At 45.9% G+C, this 20,031-nt stretch overlaps 1 protein-coding gene across 1 annotated transcript in view; it reads left to right on the top strand.

Moving 5' to 3' along the window:
* LOC144503027 (NMDA receptor synaptonuclear signaling and neuronal migration factor-like) overlaps positions 1-19,333 on the top strand; it is a 76,902-nt gene extending 57,569 nt beyond the window's left edge. Inside the window, exons 14-15 of the mRNA XM_078227530.1 lie at positions 13,900-13,975; positions 18,199-19,333. Of these exons, the coding sequence (XP_078083656.1) occupies positions 13,900-13,975; positions 18,199-18,296 (174 nt within the window). The 3' untranslated portion in view covers positions 18,297-19,333. The remainder of the gene's footprint in view (positions 1-13,899; positions 13,976-18,198) is intronic.
* The last annotated feature ends 698 nt before the right edge of the window (positions 19,334-20,031 follow it).

Genomic DNA, 20,031 nt, shown 5'->3' with positions numbered 1-20,031 from the left:
AGTTTTTAGAAGTTTATTTATTAGTTACAAGTAGGCTTACATTAACACTGCAATGAAGTTACTATGAACTTCCCCTAGTCGCCACATTCCGGCGCCTGTTTGAGTCAATGCACCTGACCAGCACGTCTTTCAGACTGTGGGATGAAACCAGAGCACCCAGAGGAAACCCATGTAAACACGGGGAGAATGTGCAGACTCCACACAGACAGTGACCCAAGCCGGAAAGTGAACTCGGGTTCCTGCGTTGTGAGGCAGCAGTGCTAACCACTGTGCCAACCATACCACCCCCTCCCTAAACTCCCTCTCTAAACCTCTCAACAACAACATGAACAATTTATATAGCACCTTTAATATTATTGAACATCCCAAGGTTCTTCACAGGAGTATTATAAAAAAGGTGTGACACCAAGCCACGTGAACTATCTGGAAGAACTTGATTTTGTGGAGTGTCTCAAAGTAGGAAAGTGTGATAGCGAGGCAGAGAGGAATAGGGAAGGTGTTCCAGAGTTAGAGTCTGGGCAGCTGAAGGTGTAGCCACCAATGGCGGCGGAATGGTTAAAATTGGGGGTGCGGAAGGTGGCAGAATTAGAGCAGTGCATACATCTTGGAGGCTTGTGGGTTTGGAGGAGATTACAAAGGTAGGGAGGGAGCGAGACCATGGACCGATTGGAAAACAAGGATGAGAGATTTCAAATCAAGACATAGCTTGATCAGGGGCCAGTGTCGGTCAGTGCCCGCAGCAGTGAATAGGACTTGGTGCAGGGTAAGACACCGACAGCAGAGTTTTGGATGATCGCAAGTTACTTGAAGTTTAGATTTAAGTAAGGCCGACTTTAACAGGATGAGACTGAGACTGGCCGCAGTAAACTGGGAAAATCTGCTCGTGGGTAAAACAACTGAAGAAGAGTGGAGGAAGAAACATTTAACTCAATACTGAACCAAGTTACACCCATGAGAAGGGAAAGCTCCACTTCATGGAAAAAACAGCCCCAGACAACTCAAGATAAGGGACAGCATTAAATTAAAAGAAGGGGCTTACAAAAATGCAAAAAAAAGCACAGATCCTGCCAAATAGGAAAGATACAAAGACCGGCAAAGGACCTCAAAGCAGCTTATACAAGCTATTAAGAATAAAGAGTAAGCCATTCAGGACTGAGATGAGGAAGAACTTCTTCACTCAGTTGTGAACCTGTGGAATTCTCTACCACAGAAGCTGTTGGGGCCAATTCATTAGATATGTTTAAGAGGGAGCTGGACGTGACCCTTGTGGCTGAAGGGATCAAGGGGTATGGAGAGATACTGAAAGTGCATGATCAACCATGATCATATTGAATGGTGGTGCAGGCTCGCAGGGCCGAATGGCCTCCTCCTGCACCTATTTTCTATGTTTCTAAGAAGGATTATGAAAGGAAACTTGCGAGGAAGACGAAAATCAATAAGAAGAAATGTTATAGTTACAGAAAGGGAAAGAGGGGGTCAGGAGCAATGTTGGGCCACTAAAGACTGACAGTGGGAATATTGTCAGCGACTGTGGGGACTGTAGTGAGAGCCTTTTTCCTCGGATGGTGATGGCTAGCACGAGGGGACATAGCTTTAAATTGAGGGGTGAGAGATATAGGACAGATGTTAGAGGTAGGTTCTTCACTCAGAGAGTAGTAAGGGCGTGGAATGCCCTGCCTGCAGCAGTAGTGGACTCATCAACATTAAGAGCATTCAAACGGTTATTGGATAAACATATGGATGATATTGGAATAATGTAGATTAGAGGGGCTTTAGATTGGTTCTACTGGTCGGCGCAACATCGAGGGCCGAAGGGCCTGTACTGCGCTGTAATGTTCTATGTTCTAAATGGCAGACACTTTGAATAATTACTTTGCCTCAGCATTTACAGCAGGAAAAGAAATAGCTTGCCGGAAGTCCCGAGGAAATTAATAGTGGATTGGGGACAGGGTCTAAATAAAATTAATGTCAGGATAACATCGATAATGAGGAAATTAATGAAACTAAAAAGTGACAAATCCCCAGGACTTGATGGTTTCCATCCAAGGGTGTTAAAGAAATGGGGGAAGCACGTTGTAGATGCCCTAACTACAATCCTTAAGAGTTCCCTAAATTCAGGAGTCATCCCTCTAGATTGGAAAATTGCTCCTGTTATTCCGATTTTTAAGAAGGGTGAAAGAAGAAAATGAGGGAATTACAGACCAATTAGCCTAATATCTGTGGTGGGGAAATTGTTGGAGTCTAAAATCAAAGATAGAATCATTAAACACCTCAACCTTGTTCAGTAAATCAAGGAGAGCCAGCATGGAATTATGACAAGTAGGTCACGCCTGACAAACTTCATTGAATTATTTTTAAGAGGTGACTAAGATAGTGGATAGAGGAATGTCTAGGAATGTTGATTATATGGATTTCCAGAAGGCCTTTGATAAAGTCCCACATAAGAGACTGTTAATTAAGGTAGGACACACGGAATTGAGGGCAAGTTACTGACATGGCTGGAAAATTAGTTGTGTTGCAGAAAGTAGGGACAATGGCTAGGTTCTCTGCTTGGTGGGACGTGAGTAGTGGTGTCCCACAGGGATCGGTGTTGGGACCTCAATTGTTCACATTATTTATTGTCCACATGGATAATGTGGGCGGCACGGTGGCACAGTGGTTATCACTGCTGCCTCACAGCGCCAGGGTCCCGGGTTCAATTCCCAGCTTGGGTCACTGTCTGTGCGGAGTCTGCACGTTCTTTCCGAGTCTGCATGGGTTTCCTCCGGGTGCTCCAGTTTACTCCCACAGAATGAAAGATGTGCTGGTTAGGTGCATTGATCCGAACAGGCGCCGGAGTGTGGGGACTCGGGGAATTTTACAGTAACTTCATTGCAGTGTAAGCCTTACTTGTGACTAATAAATAAACTTTACTTAATGGCATAGAAAGTCATATTTCTAAATTTGCTGATGACACAAAGTTAGGCAGCATTGTGGACCGTGTAGATTATAGCATAAATTACAAAGAGATATTGATAAACTGGTGAATGGACAAAACTGTGGCAGATGGATTTCAATGTAAGCAAGCTTATCCATTTTGGACCAAAAAAGGATCAATCAGAGTATTTTTTAGATGGTATGAAGTTAAATACAGTGGATGTCTAAAGAGACTTGGGGGTTCAGGTGCAAAGATCTTTAAAATGCCACAAACCGGACAGAAAATAATCAAGAAGGCTAATGGAATGCTAGCCTTTATAGAATCATAGAATCCCTACAGTACAGAAGGAGACCATTTGGCCCTTAGAGTCTGTGCCAACCACAATCCCACCCAGGCCCAATCTCCGTATCCCCTGACATTTACCCTGCTAATCCCCCTGACACTAGGGTCAATATAGCATGGCCAATCAACCTAACCCACACATCTTTGGACTGTGGGAGGAAACCGGAGCAGCAGGAGGAAACCCATGCAGACAAGGGGAGAATGTGCAAACTCCACACAGACAGTGACCGAGGCCGGAATTGAACCCGGGTCCCTGGCGTTATGAGGCAGTAATACTAACCACTGTACCACCGTGCTGCTATATCTAGAGGACTGGAGCATAAGGACACTGAAGTTATACTGCAGTTAAACAAAACCCTGGTTGGAGCCCACTTGGAGTCACTGTGAGTAGATTTGGGCAGGACACCTCAGGAAGCATCTACTTGCCTTGGAGGGAGTGCAGAGTAGGTTTACAAGAATGATATCTGGACTTCAGGGTTTAAATTCTGAGGAGTGGTAATACAATTTAGACCTGTTCTCATTAGAATTTAGAAGGTTAAGGGGTGACCAGATCGAAGTCTTCAAGATACTAACAGGAAAAGACAGGATAGATTCAGATAAACTATTTCCACTGGTTGGAGATTCAAGACATTCTAGGGGACATAGGCTAAGAATTAGAGCCAGACCATTCAGGAGAGATGTTAGGAAGCACTTCCACACACACAGGTGGCAGAGATTTGGAATTCTCTTCCACAAATGGCAGTTGATGCTAGATTAGTTGCTCATTTTAAATCTGAGGTAGATAACATTTTGTTAAGTAAAGGTATTAAGGGATATGAGCCAAAGGCAGGTCATGAAGTTAGACCACAGATCAGCCATGATCCCATTAAATGGCGGACTGGGCTTGAGCGGGCTGAATGGCCTACTCCTGTTCCTATGTCCAGTGTTGAAGCTAATGGAGGGTAGAATGTGTCAGGAGTGAATTGGAATATTCTCTGCCTCTCTCCCTTCCTATCAGTTGCTCCGTAAATCCTACTCCTTGATCAAGCTTCTGTTCTCCTGAGCCAATATCTCCATCTATAGTTTGGTGTCAAATGTTATCTGATTACACTCCTGTCAAGGGCCTTGAGGATATTTTAGTCCATTAAAGGTGCTATGTAAATACAAGTTGTAGTTGTTGTTGATGTGTTTCTCAGGCAACTGATTAATAAAATAAAGGGGCCAGGCCTTGTCCCTTGAGTTCAGAGCCTTCCACAATCTCCCCATTTTGCCTGAATATTGTCCAACCTACCCTCTGACTCCTTAAACTCAGCTATACCATCAGATACCAAAATGTGAGTCACTGCAGCCCTCCTCAATGGAACTGTCCTAAAACCTCTTTACCTCAGCATTTCTTTATTAAAATTAATTTACAGGTTGGGGTTGCTGGCTAGGCCAACATTTGTTACCCATCCTTAATTGCCCTTGAGAATGTGGTGGTGAGCCTTCTTGAACTACTGTTGTGGTGTAGGTACACCCAAAGTGCTGTTAGGAAGGGAATTCCAGGATTTTGACCTAGAGACAATGGAGTAGTGATTATTTATTTCCAAGTCAGGATGGTGAGTGACTTGGAGGGGAACCCTCAAGTGTGGTGTTCTCAGGTATCTGCTGCTCTTGTCATTCCAGGTGGTAGAGGTCACAGGTTTGGAAGGCGCTGTTGAAGGAGCCTGGATGAGTTCTTGCAGTGTATCTTGTAGATGGTACACACTGCTGCCACTGTGCATCAGTTTAAAGTGGTGGATCGGGTCCCAATCAAGTGGGCCGCTTTGTTCTGGATGGTGCCAGGCAAGTGGAGAATGTTCCATCACACTCATGACTTGTGCTTTGTAGAGGGCAGACAGGCTTTGGGGAGTCAGGAGGTGAATTACTCACTGCAGGATTCCCAGCCTCTGACCAAGTCTTGTAGCCGCAGATTAATATGGTTGTTCCAGTTCAGTTCCTGGTCAATGGTGAGTCCCAGGATATTGATGGTGGGGATTCAGCGATGGTAATCCTGCGATGGTCTTCCCCCAAATAGCCGCTTAGAAGCTACCCTCTTTGACTCTATGTTAAATCCTCCTTTTTAATATTTTCCATGTCTTTCTCCACGTCCTCCTCTCCCCTCGCCGTGGTAACACAAATATTCCCATATATGAGGTTGCTGCCTGCTTTCAAATTGCGTCTCTTTAAATAAGTAACATCGGAGGATGGAGTTGGCTCGGTGGATGACGTTTGGTTAGGATCAGCAGATTCTGAATATCTAAGCTGTCAGTGTGGGGTTAGAGGAAGGTAAAATTTAGTAAGCATTGTGTCACAACAACTCATCTTTGTCTGGTATCTTGTGGTATGTCAGAGGAGCCATTATCAGTCCATATTTGTGACTGGAGAAATACCAACTTGGATGAAGAAAGACTTGTTTATGAGGAGCCATTTCAAGCACGCAGAGGGGTGAAGAGGCTTACGGGAGTAATTCCAGAGCTTGGGGCTTTAGGCAGCAGAAGACAAGACCCGCAGTGGTGGAAGGCAGAAAATCAGCAATGCACAGGGAGCCAGAATGTCAGGAATGCAGAGGATTTGATTTGATTTATTATTGACACATGCTTTGGGATACAGTGAAAAGAATTATTTCTTGCACGCTATACAGACAAAGCATACCATTCATAGAGTACATAGGAGAGAAGGAAAGGAGAGGGTGCAGAATGTAGTGTTACAGTCATAGCTAGGGTGCAGAGAAAGATCAACTTAATATGAGGTAGGTCCATTCAAACATCTGATGGCAGCAGGGAAGAAGCTGTTCTTGAGTCGGTTGGTACTCAGACTTCCTGAAGGAAGGAGGTGGAAGAGAGAATGTCCAGGATGTGTGGGACCTTATAGAGAGAGCACGCTAGGGGGAAAGCAAAGTTATGGGGGGATTTGAATCACAGTCTCAGATTGCCCCAGAATGCTTTGCAATCTGGATTGCAGTGGTCTGAGAAGGCAGCTCACCACCACCTTCCCAAGGGGCAATTAGGGAGGGGCAATAAATGCTGGTCCAGCCAGCGACGCCCATAATCCACAAATTAATTTTTAAATAATTGAAGCATATTCACAGTCGTGTGAGCAAATGTCACAGCCAAATTGTGCAGATAAGGTCTAACAAGCAACCAATGAACAGACTGGTGTTGCCACTTAAAGGATTAATGTCAGCCACAGCATTTGGAAAAGTCTTGGTTGTTCTTCGATAAAGTACAACAGCAAAACATGAGGCTGTGGACAAATGTCAGGTTCATAACGCATTGGAGAATCATGCTGAATGCAACAAGCTCAGAGGAGAAAAGGAAAAAGAAGTAATCAGGGCCAAAAGAGTGTATGAAAGGAGTTCAGTGGCTAACTGAGAAAAGGGAACACTGGAGTTTCTCATAACATAGAATCCTACAGTGCAGAAGGAGGACATTCACCCATCGAGTCTGCACTGACCACGGTCCCACCCAGGCCCTATCCCCATAACCCCACATATTTACTCTAGCTAGTCTCCTGACACTAAGGGTCAATTTAAAATGGCCAATCTACCTAACCCGCACATCTTTGGCGTGCGGGAGGAAACCGGAGCACCCGGAGGAAACCCACGCAGACATGAGCAGAATGTACAAACTCCACACAGACAGTCACCCAAGCCGGGAATCAAGCCTGGGTCCCTGGCGCTGTGAGGCAGCAGTGCTAACCACTGTGCCACCGTGCCGCCCCCGGGAAGACTGGAACTGATTAGAGACCAAATGGAAACTTTTGTGTTGACAAAGGATGTGTCTGAGGTACTGAATGAGGATTTTTCATCCGTCTTCACTGGAGAAGAGGATTCCACCAATGCAGGTGGTACTGAGTAGTTTGGTCGCACCAAAAGTAGAGAAGTCACACACTTTGTTGAAGGGGTTTCAGCCGAGGTTACTGAGGGAAGCAGGGATGGAAATAGCAGAGAATCCGAATAAGAGTTGGTGCCAGGGGACTGGAGGATTGTTAATGTTACACTCCTGATAAAGCCGGTAACTGTAGCCAGCCGGCTTAATAAACCCTGGATCAACTTGTGACAATCAGCAAAGGTTTGTTAATGGCAAATCATGTTTGACAAACTAGATTGTGTTCTTGGAAGGAAATCGATGAGAGAAGAAGTTAACATTTAATTATTAGTCACAAATAGGCTTACCTTAACACTGTAATGAAGTTACTGTGAAAATCTTCTAGTCGCCACATTCCGTCGCCTGTTTGGGTACACTGAGGGAGAATTTATCATGGCCAATGAGGGTGGCGTGGTTGATGGATTTTCAGAGGATGTTTGATAAAGTGCTACACAATAGACTTATTAGCAAAACTGCAGCCTGTAGGATTAAAGGAAGAGCAGTGTGGATACAAAATTGGCCGAGAGACAGAAAGAGGAGAGTTTCTTGAACTATACAGTGGTGTCCGAGTTGGGCCCACTGCTCCTTTTGATACACATTAGTGACCGGGATTTGGGAATGGGTGGTGGGGAGGCGTCATTTTAATGCTTGAGCTGGATGCAAACTTTGGAAGTGTAGTAAGTGGTGAGGCTGATGGAGCAAATCGCAGCAGGACATAGCTGGGCCGGTGAAATGAGATGAAATTTAATGCAGAGAAGTGTGATGAGATTGATTGTGTGAGGGAGACTGGAGGGAACTAAATGCTACAATTTTATAATGGGGTGCAGGAACAGAGAGACGGCTCTGGATAAATACAGCTTTGAAGATGGAAGAACGCATTGAGAAGAGCTGACTAAACGCAGACAGGCTTCGTGATTTTAAAAATAGATGCATAGAGCCAGCCTGTCATAGCAAATCTTTATTGAACACAGGTTAGGCCTCAGCTCGGGGACCGTCCTTTAGGAAGGATGGGTTGCAGTGGAGATTTACCAGAGTTATACCAGGACAGAGGGATTTCAGGATAGAGGGATTTCAATATGAGAGCTGCAAAAGCTGGAACAGAAAAGATTCAGGACACATCTGATAGACACGGGGCGGCACGGTAGCACAGTGGTTAGCACTGCTGCTTCATAGCTCCAGGGACCTGGGTTCGATTCCCGGCTTGGGTCACTGTCTGTGTGGAGTTTGCACATTCTCCTCGTGTCTGCGTGGGTTTCCTCCGGGTGCTCCAGTTTCCTCCCACAGTCCAAAGATGTGCGGGTTAGGTTGATTGGCTATGCTAAAATTGCCCCTTAGTGTCCTGAGATGTGTAGGTTAGAGGGATTAGTGGGTAAAATATGTAGGGGTAGGGCCTGGGTGGGATTGTGGTTGGTGCAGACTCGATAGGCCGAATGGCCTCTTTCTGTACTGTAGGGTTTCTATGATTCTATGACATGTTCCAAATGGTGTATAGAAGAATTTGTTTTGATGCAGAGCTGTTATGTACCTGGAATGTGTTGCCTGAAGGGGCTGGTGAAGACGGAAGGGAATTCGATATAGACTCGAAACTGAAATGAAATGCGGGGCTGTGAGGAATGAGCGACAGAGTGGCATTGATTGGATGGCTTTCTCAGAGAGTTGGCCAAGGTCTGATGGGTGGAATGGCCTCTATTTGTGTTGCGTTGTGATGGAGTGTTACACAGAGGCTGACAGCGATCTTCCAAGCAGCGACCTCTACTCCTTTGATCTGGCAGTCTGCTGAGTGCCTGAGCTTGTCCCATTGCTGTGACTGTGTGATGTGTTATTCAGCATCGATCAGTCATGCTCAATAAACTGACAAAGTGGTCTACTTTGTGAAGATCATAAAAGACCATCAATAAGTCTGCATCAGTAAGGTTAAGGACGTGACTCCTTTTCCAAACCTCTGATATTTGTTTTTCTGGAATTAACTGAGAGAAAAGCAGTTGTTACGGCCAATTCGGCCAATCACCCTGAAGATAAAATTAGATTGTTTCCTTCAAGCCTTGGGCACATGGCATTTGTGCAATTGTGAATGTATTTGTGAAGCAAATGGAAACACAGTTTTATTGTTTGAATACCATACTTTAATCCTCCAGATGATGGGATTATTTTTGTTGATTGAGATGATTTGATCAGTCACTTCATTTACGATCAGATTCCCATCTCCCTCAGTGAACACACTCTACCTTGTCTTCCATCGACTCATCATCTTGGTTTGTTTGACTGTCTAACCCTCTCGGTCTTTTCTGCTTCCCCACTGTGACTTTGAGAGTGGCGCAATAGTTAGCACTGCTGCCTCGCAACGCCAGGGGCCCGGGTTTGATTCCAGCCTTGGGTGACTGTGCAGAATTTGCACGTTCTCCCCGTGTCTACGTGGGTTTCCTGTGGGTGCTCCGGTTTCCTCCCACAGTCTGAAAGACGTGCTGGTTAGGTGGATTGGCTAAATTGCCCCTTAGTGTCCAAAGATGTGTAGGTTAGATGGTTTAGCCATGGGAAATGTGTAGGGTTACAGGGATAGGGTGGGGGAGAGGGCCTGGGTAAGATACTCTGTCAGAGATTTGGTGCAGACTCGATGGGCTGAATGGCCTCGTTTTGCACTGCAGGAATTCAATGACTTTGGTCGTTCTCTGTTTTTTGCCCCTCTGATTCTCCAATGTTTGTTATTTCTGACTCTCTTACACACACTGTCTTACACTCTCTGTGGATCTCCCTCACCGCTTCATTTCTCTCTTGCTGAGGCTGGTGATGGAAGCAGATATCAGAGTGATTTCTGTTGGAGAATGGGCTGGCTGAACGCACCAGATCCTGCACTCTTTACCTCACTAATTATGCATCCATGAGCAGCATGGCGGATCTCGTGGTGGGGCAAGCAGAATGTAGCCTACCCCAGCGTTATCTCATAGGCGCCAATGTCTGGGCACTATTTTAAACGGCACCCGGACAGCCATTCACTGCTCCACTCTGCTCCCTGACTCCACGCACCCCTCTCCAGTCTTGCCTCAGTCTCGCCCCCTCGCCTGTGCCCAGCCTGGGTACAGCTTATGCAATAGGCAGCTGAGATCTCTCACTGAGTGTGAAAGGAAAGTGGAATCCATGTGCACTGACCTCAATGCCCGGGAAGATGTCTACTCACCAGCTGCTCACCACTCTCACACACTGGTGAAACAGGGCATTCTAGATTCCCACTGGCGGAGTGCCTCATTTGGAAGGAGGAGCAAGATTCCGGAGTTGGCCTTTCACTGAACGTTCATGAGATTCAATCATGGTTCTCAATGTAGCTTCCTGGGACACTCAAACTGCCTTTAAGCTGCCCTGGAAGTTGGGAAACGAGGTTCCAAACTCCTTTCCAGAGCGAGGGAGAATGACCTGTGGCCTCTCACCAAATTCTGCTCCCCTGCCTGCCTCAATTCCTGCCATTGGCAGAAGTGGAAGATTTCCCCCTCTATCCCTGCCCAAGTGTGACATTCTGTCAGTGTCTCTCTCTCCCACTAAACCTGTGTCTCTCCATCCATGTCTATTTCTGTCTACTGTCTCTCTGGGCGAGATTTTATGGCCTCGCTCGTCCCAAAACCGTAAAATCCCACCCGAGGTCAACGGACGGTTTCATGGGGTGCCCCTCGCCCGCTCCGATTCCCGTGGCAGGCAGGACTGTAAAATTCTGGCCTGTCTCTCTTTCTCTCTCTCTTTTACACAGAACCCATTCTCTCTCTCTTTCTTTCTCTCTCTGTCTCTCCGCCCCTCTGTGTTTTACACTGACTCCGCTCTCTCTGTCGCTCTCTCTGTCGCTCTCTCTCTGTCACTCTCTCTCTGTCACTCTCTCTCTGTCACTCTCTCTCTGTCACTCTCTCTCTGTCACTCCCTCTGTCACTCCCTCTGTCACTCCCTCTGTCACTCCCTCTGTCACTCCCTCTGTCACTCCCTCTGTCACTCCCTCTGTCACTCCCTCTGTCACTCTCTTTCTGTCTCTCTCTCTGTCTCTCTCTCTATGTCTCTCTCTCGATGTCTCTCTTTCCCCTTCCTGTGTTTTACACTGACTCCATTCTCCCTCTCTCTTTCTCTCTGTCTCAATTTCACTGCCTGTCTCTGTTTCTCTCTCTCAGTCTGTTTTTTCAGTGCCTGTCTTCCTCTGGCTATCTTTCTCTCTCCAACTCTCTCCCTCTTTGTATTTCTCTGCCTTGTTATCATCTGTCACTCTGTCTCCCTCTGGCAATCTCTGTCTCTATCTTTCTGCGTGTCTCTCTACATATCCAGCTGTGTTTTTCTAGCTGTCTCTATATCTGCATGTATCTGAGTGTCTGTCTGCCTGTGTGCTTCTGTCTCTCTGCCTGTCTGCTTCTGTCTGCCTGTGCTTCTGTCTCTCTGCCTGTCTGTCTGCCTGTCTGCTTCTGTCTCTCTGCCTGTCTGCTTTTGTCTCTCTGCCTGTCTGTCTGCCTGTCTGCTTCTGTCTCTCTGCCTGTCTGTCTGCTTCTGTCTCTCTGCCTGTCTGTCTGCCTGTCTGTTTCTGTGTCTGTCTCTTTCTTCTTTGCCGACTCGTCTCTCTCTGCCTATTTCTCTGTGTTTATCCCTTTCTCTCCGATCTGTCTATCTCCGGAACAGGAAAATGCTACTCAGCCCCTCGACCTGTTCCGAGATTTAGTTCTCTGTAGCTAAGCTCAGTCTATCCAGCTCGGTTCTGCATAATATCCTTCTCCAACAAACATCTATCAAGCTGAGTTTTGACATTTTGAATTGACAGACCCTCAACGTTTGCAGGGCCGGCGATTGAGATTCCTGCGACCTTGCATGTGAAGGAGAGCTTCCTCACCTTACTCTTTAGTCTTGTTCTAATTTTAATATGAGGCCACTTATTCTAGATTCTGTCACCTAAGGAAATCTTTTCTCTCTATCCACCCTGTCAAATCCTTTAATCATTTAAGCACCTCGGTTAGATTACTGTTTAATGTTCTACGTTCCAGGCAGTGGTTCACACAAGCTGACCTCATAGTTTAACCCTTTGAGCCCTGGTATAAACTTGGCGAATCTACACCACACTCCACGGCCAATACATCCTCCCAGAGGTAGGACGCTCCAAACTGAATGCAGTCCACTATCCAGAACCTTCTGGAACAGTAACCTTACTTATCCCTTTAGATTCCAGCCCCCTTCAGGTAAAGATCAATATCCTATTTACTTTTAAAACCCACTCACCAGTGTTTTATGATTGCTGCACTGGGAAAGCTAAACCCTGCTGCTGCTCCCCATGCCTTACATCATTTCAAAAATATGCTGATTTATCTTAGGTTTCAAAGTGAATGACAGCACTCTGGTAAAATCTGTGATTGTTTTTTTTGATTCATTGCTACCACCTGGAGCTGTGTGATTGATTGTATTTGACTCAATGGCTGGTTGGTTGTGGTGGGGGGTGACGGGGGGACGACGGGGGGGGGGGGGCGGGGGGGGGGGGGGTTCTGCACCCTCAAATTCATTCCAGAACCCATTAAACAAAGTTGCTGCATCTGTAATCAACAGCTCTGACACGCAAAACATTGATGAGGAGAGGGCTGAAAGTCTCAGTCGGCCGGTAGAAATCTCAGTAAGCAAGGCACTGATATACCGCAGTGAGGCAACTCACTCGCACAGTAACATTTAGGATTGTACGTTGATGAGAAGCGAGACATGTTGCCCTGTTGTAGATGGGCAGGGTACAGAACGCACTCGACTAAGCTGCAAAACCAAAGCGAAATGTCTGCTGTGAGATATGATTCCGCAATGAGGCTGCACTGGTTGAACAATCCTGAGTGTGATACAGCCACACCAACAAGCAGTTTAAGATCATCAGTCAAACTCATAACCTGACTCATTTATACCTGCTGGAAGCAATGTCAATTCATACAGAACTTGTTCCCTGGGAACAAAATGATCATGTTCAAGCTTTGAGCCATTTTTAAATTCTTCGATAACTTTGTAGAACCTATAATTCCCTGTTGTTTTCTCCATGACAACACATTGGTTGGCAGGTTGACCCTGGTTTACCAATCAGCACCAAGCTCCTGTAGTATAAATTTCCGTGATTGTTTGAAATTTGGCATTCTTGTGTTTGTCCTGATGAGTGCGAGGTGAAAAACTTCAGCAACATGTCTCTTTTCAGCAGGATTTAGGAATTTGCTGCAATTCAGGGCAGTGAACTTACACTGAGGTATAGATGCTTTATGAGCCAGTTGTTGGGGGAGGAGTTGCAAGGGCGGGAGGTGGAGAGGTTGTCGGTCAGTGAATCATAGAATCCCTACAGTGCAGAAGGAGGCCATTCAGCCCATCAAGTCCGCATCAACCACAATCCCCCCCCCCTCCCCCCCCCCAACCAGGCCCTATTCCCATATTCCCACACATTCACCCTGCTAATCCCCCTGAAACTTTGGAGTGTGGGAGGAAACCGGAGCACCCGGCAGAAACCCACGCAGATACGGGGAGAATGTGCAAATCCGCATAGACACTGATCCGAGGCCGGAATTGAACCCTGGCGCTGTGAGGCAGCAGTGCTAACCACTGTGCCACTATGCCATGAATGCAACTCTTCCACAAGACTGTGTGCAATAATTATTTTAACTGGGTTACTCTACATCCATGGGGACCACAGACTTAAAAAGACGATTTGTCAATTGGTTGACCCAGATTCTCAGAAAGTGTAACACTGGGCTCAGGCGCTCCATGTTCGGGGAATGTGCTGCACAAAACTCATCTCTTGCTTGTTGCTTTCAGCTCTTTCGAAGCCTGACCAATCTGATGACTCCGCACCGCATATCCTTTGAGTCTCCGTTGGAGCTCTCAGCACAAGGTAGGTCGAGGTCTCCCTGTTCCCTTAAAGGTAGTTAATTTTTCAGCCTTTGTCGTTGACAACGTTGGGAGGATTGAGGTTCTTCGACGCATGCCTGATACCAGTGGTGAGGTTAGAGAAGCTCACACCAATGAGCTAGTGAGTAGCAGGTCTGCTGTCTTGTCAAGGTTACTGTCAGACTATTCATTTCAATTCCCGAGGAGGTGATGCTGAAAAATGCTTCTTTGGTTTGATTCTTTCTCTTACATTATGAAGCCTGATTTGAGGGCCCAGGATACCAATCCAAAATCCCTACCACCATCATGCCAAAGAAACACGTAGGGCTGGAGCTTTATCGAGTCGGAAAGACTCCACAGAACTTTAAATTTGTGGGTGGGACCTGGATGGACCCTGGTAGAATCATAGAATCCCTACAGTGCCGTTCAGCCCATCGAGTCTGCACCGACCACAATCCCACCCAGGCCCTGTTCCCACAACCCCACACATTTACCCTGCTAATCCCCCTACCACTAGGGTCAATTTAGCACAGCCAATCAACCTAACCTGCACATCTTTGGAGTGTGGGAGGAAACTGGAGCACCCGGAGGAAACCCACGCAGACACGGGAGAATGTGCAAACGCCACACAGACAGTGACCCGAGGCCAGAATTGAACCCGGGTCCCTGGAGCTGTGAGGCAGCAGTGCTAACCACTGTGCCACCGTGTGGAAGCCCTGTCTCCATTTCCAACAGATCCAATTTTTGCCAGCAGGGAAACGGTGTGAATCACACAGGCAATCCGAGCTCAGCAGAGCTATTTGAATTTGGTGCTGAGTCCAACAGACTCCATTTGGCTGGTCCAAGAGCCTTAACCCACAATGTGGGATTCATGAACAAAGAACAAAGAAAATTACAGCACAGGAACAGGCCCTTCGGCCCTCCAAGCCTCCACCGACCATGCTGCCAGTCTGAACTAAAATCCCCTACCCCTCCGGGGACCATATCCCTCTATTCCCATCCTATTCATGTTTTAATCAAGACGCTCCTTAAAAGTCACTATCGTATTTGCTTCCACTACCTCCCCTGGCAGCGAGTTCCAGGCACCCACTACTCTCTGTGTAAAAAATCTGCCTCATACATCTCCTTTGAACCTTGCCCCTCGCACCTTAAACCTGTGTCCCCTAGTAATTGACTCTTCCACCCTGGGAAAAAGCTTCTGACTATCCACTCTGTCCATGCCTCTCATAATCTTGTAGACTTCTATCAGGTCGCCCTTCAACCTCCGTCGTTCCAGTGAGAACAAACCAAGTTTCTCCAACCTCTCCTCATAGCTAATGCCCTCCATATCAGGCAACATCCTGGTAAATCTATTCTGTACCCTCTCCAAAGCCTCCACATCCTTCTGGTAGTGTGGCGACCAGAATTGAACACTATATTCCAAGTGCGGCCTAACTAAGTTTCTATAAAGCTGCAACATGACTTGCCAATTTTTAAACTCAATGCCCCGGCCAATGAAGGCAAGCATGCCGTATCTTCTTGACTACCTTCTCCACCTGCATTGCCACTTTCAGTGACCTGTGTACCTGTACACCCAGATCCCTTTGCCTATCAATACTCTTAAGGGTTCTGCCATTTACTGTATATTTCCTATCTGTATTAGACCTTCCAAAATGCATTATCTCATATTTGTCCGGATTAAACTTCATCTGCCACCTCTCTGCCCAAGTCTCCAACTGATCTATATCCTGCTGTATCCTCTGATGGTCCCCATCGCTATCTGCAAATCCACAACCTTTGTGTCGGCGGCAAACTTACTAATCAATCCAGTTATATTTTCCTCCAAATCATTTATACATATTACAAATGGCAAAGGTCCCAACACTGATCCCTGAGGAACGCCACTTGTCACAGCCCTCCATTCAGAAACGCACTCTTCCACTGTGACCCTCTGTCTTCTTTGACTGAGCCAGTTTTGTATCCACCTCGCCAGCTCACCTCTGATCCCATGCGACTTCACGTTCTGCACCAGTCTGCCATGAGGGACCTTGTCAAAGACCTTACTGAAATCCATGTAGACAACATCCACTGCCCTACCCTCATCAATCATCTCTGTCACTTCCTTGAAAAACTCGATCAAGTTAATGAGACACGACCTCCCCTTCATAAAACCATGATGCCTCTCACTAATACATCCACTTATTTCCAAGTTGGAATAAATCCTTTCTCGAAGAATCCTCTCCAATAATTTCTCTACCACTGTTGTAAGGCTCACCAGCCTGTAATTAACTGGATTATTCTTGCTACCCTTCTTAAACAACTGAACTGAAGGAATATATGTAAACGCACTTGAAAGACAGGTAGGGTCTGTATAACTGTTATGATTCGAAGTTTTTTAAAAATCTCCTGTTCTTTAAACTTGGAAAAAACAGGATGCTGCTGTTAGTGAGAATTTAAACAACTGGACTGCTTTGATTGACAGGCCATCTGGTGTAGGTTTGAAAAATGATCATCTATTTGTCCAGTTTCAGTAGAGTTCTTTGTTAGCATTTCCCAAGGATTATTATTATGAATGCTTGGCTGAGTTTTGAAAACTACAATGATCTCAATCATTGCGGCACGGTAGCACAGGGCAGCACGGTAGCACAGTGGTTAGCACTGCTGCTTCACAGCTCCAGGGACCAGGGTTTGATTCCTGGCTTGGGTCACTGTCTGTGTGGAGTTTGCACATTCTCCTCGTGTCTGCGTGGGTTTCCTCCAGGTGTTCCGGTTTCCTCCCACAGTCCAAAGATGTGCGGGTTAGGTTGATTGGCCATGCTAAAATTGCCCCTTAGTGTCCTAAGATGCGTAGGTTAGAGGCATTAGCGGGTAAATGTGTGGGAATGTGGGGGTAGGGCCTGGGTGGGATTGTGGTTGGTGCAGACTCAATGGGCCAAATGGCCTCTTTCTGCACTGTGGGATTTCTATGGTTCAATGGGTTGAGGATCTGAGTTCAAAGCTTGTCTGACCAATTAAAGAGGTTATTCAGGGGTTAGCTGGTTTTGATGTGGGGTCTGAATAGAAGTTTTGCTTTTATAAGGGATTGAACATTTGGGAAGATTTAAAAGATTTGAATGGGTTTCATGAATCAGAGTTTTTTCATGATTAAGTGTGTAGGAGTGAGATGGATTAGATTGTTAGGAGTATTTTGTCATCTTCACATGGCTGCTGAGCTCTGCCCATGATGGGTACAGGGTGAGCGATTATGAGGATGGCATACGGGTATGGGGGTGACATAAGTTGGCAAGGAGAGGCCATGGGCATATGAGGGAGCATGGGGATAGGTGGGGGCATAGGTTGACATCGAGGGGTTATGGGGGACATGGGATTGTAAGCAGGTGCGGACTAGAGGGCGTAAGATCTGCTGAAACAGCCTGCCTGCCCATACCAACCATATTATGGAATGGGCAACATACTGTTGGGATTAATTGGCTTGTTAATGAGCTCAGTTGACCTTTGATTATTTATTTAGAAATGGTGAGCGGGTTGCTGATTTTGGTGCCTGCTCACCCACCATGTTATGGGGGTGCGATCGGGGGGCTGGGTGGCAAGGTTTGGACCAGGCACCCACCCTATTTTACATGTCCCCCTACTGAAAACAAAGCCGGCGGGTGGGGCCACTTAAAATCCAGCCCAGTATTTACAGGAAGAGCCTCCAAAGGTTTCAAAATGCTTGAACCTCGAGTGAAAAACTCACAAAGTGCAGACTTCCTGCATCTAAGCAATGGCATGACGACAGGGCAGCACGATGGCACAGTGGTTAGCAGTGTTGCCTCTCAGCGCCAGGGACCCGGGTTCAATTCCCGGCTTGGGTCACTGTCTGTGCAGAGTCTGCAAGTTCTCCCCGTGTTTGCGTGGGTTTCCTCCGGGTGCTCCGGTTTCCTCTCTCAGTCTGAAAGACGTGCTGGTTAGGTGCATTGGCCATGCTAAATTCTCCCTCAGTGTACCCAAATAGGTGCTGAAGTGTGGCGGCTAGGGAATTTTCACAGTAATTTCATTGCAGTGTTAATGTAAGTCTACTTGTGACACTAATAAATAAACTTCAACGTAAAATGCTTGAGCCTTGAGTGACAAATTCACAAAGTGCAGACTTCCTGCATGCTAAGTAAATATATTACCAGTGATAATTTGGCCGTGTTTTAGTGTCCTATTGAATGACCATTATCTTTGATGAACCCATTTACTCAATATTATCATGTTGACTTACAGGCAAGCGGATGATAGAGACATACTTTGACTTTCGTCTCTATAGACTCTGGAAATCCAGGCAGCACTCAAAGCTCCTGGACTACGACGACATCTTGTGATGCAGAGGAAAGCTCAGAATTGGAAGAATCACTTGTCACCGCTCTTATTGAGAACGACCTCTGCTCAATGCTGGAGCAATCAGAGGGTCTCCGAAGGGATTGAGAGGAGGCGGAAGACCTCTCTTGTTCGGAAGGGGAAAGATTTAATGGAGGTCGCAGAAAGGAGGGTGAAGAGAGGCTTAGGGCCTTTGTCTCTTTGAGCAGAAGGAGCAGGAATCGAATCATTTCTTTCTGCGGAATGCGACCAATCCAGGTCAAGACAGGAGAGGGGTTTTTTTGTCATCCTAAAGTTCTTATGCAAAAGGACAGGACCGAATAGGTCAGCTATTGGAGTCCTGGCAAAACTAGAATGTGCCAAACCAGATTCTAATGGTGGAAACCTCTAAGTTATCCATGGGCCTAACCTGAAATACCTGTGTAGCCTGGGGAGTCCATGAGATGTTCTTGAGGACCTTGATCTGAAGGCAGGTTTCATGAAGATTGGTTTTATTATTGAATATCGGTACATTGGATTTTTAATTGAATAGTGCTAATTATAGGATTTATTTGGTAAGAGTGTCTCAGTAGTTAGGAGGATATTTCATCTATTTGAGAGTATAATGTAGTGGATTCCATTAACATTGCCTTCAGTTTGCCACTCAGACAGTGTCAACAATCATGAAAGGACACAATTCCTTTGTTCGCAATGTTCAAAGGCTGATTCCCTAGGCGGAAGCATCAAAGGGTATCTTTCTGTGATGAAGGAACCTCGTAGTTTATGAAGTGCAGTTCTAATATTCTTGTGTCTAACAGGCGTGACGGAGTAGTGGCGATACCTTTTGCGGGTTTTATTGCATTTTAAGCCAAAGTGGCTGAAGGTCTGGCTTAATGACCAGGAGAAATTGAAAAGTGACTCTATTGGGTAAAACGCTGAACAAGAGTATTGACAGTCAGAGGAGCTGGCTGCAATCTAGATCCATGATGGACACCAGCAACATTGGAGACACCATGATGGTCTTTGTTGATTCAGCTGAACTGGAGATAGATCTGTTGCACTGGCAAAGGTCTGAATGTGAATGGTTCACTTTTATTGATAGACACACACGCAGATTGTGTTTAAAGATTATTTATATTCCATAATAGTGTCATGGAAAATAGCATTCTTAAGATGACTGCTTGGCATCATCATGGAGACCTTTCGTTGCTCCAATATAGGTTAGGTTGTCTAGGTTAGAAGCTGCACTTTTATTAAGATATTACTGTAGTCCAAGACCTTTCAGTGAAGAATATTTTAGCATGTGTTGCAGTGTAGTCTACACCATTTGAAGGGGAAAAACTCAAACTCATTTTTCGTCACTTACCTTTCAGGCAATTCCTTTAATTCTTCTGAAGGTACGTCAGCCGATTTTCAACAGTAAGGTTTCATTCTCTATTTCAGTAAAATATTCCCAACTATTGGGCTAATTTCTCGCCAAACTGTAACGTTTGTGTCCCTGGTTGTTGGGAGATGTTACACTAATCATTTTAACCATCCAGGGTCCAAATAGTCCAACATGCAGAGAGAGTAATGAGCACCAAATGGTTCCTGAATCACCATTTTCTCGGTGTGATATTGTGGTGTAAGCACTAAGTGATTGTGTCGAATGATCTTTTTCGCTATTTTAACAGAGAGTTCGTTCCTTTAACGAACAATCATTTCAGATAGACATATCCAATGTTTATCAGCTCAGCATAATCCCTCAGCGGAAATCAGTGA

This window comes from Mustelus asterias, chromosome 13 (genome assembly GCF_964213995.1).
Source record: "Mustelus asterias chromosome 13, sMusAst1.hap1.1, whole genome shotgun sequence".
Classification (NCBI taxonomy): domain Eukaryota; kingdom Metazoa; phylum Chordata; class Chondrichthyes; order Carcharhiniformes; family Triakidae; genus Mustelus; species Mustelus asterias.
This window is presented reverse-complemented; position numbering and strand designations above follow the sequence as displayed.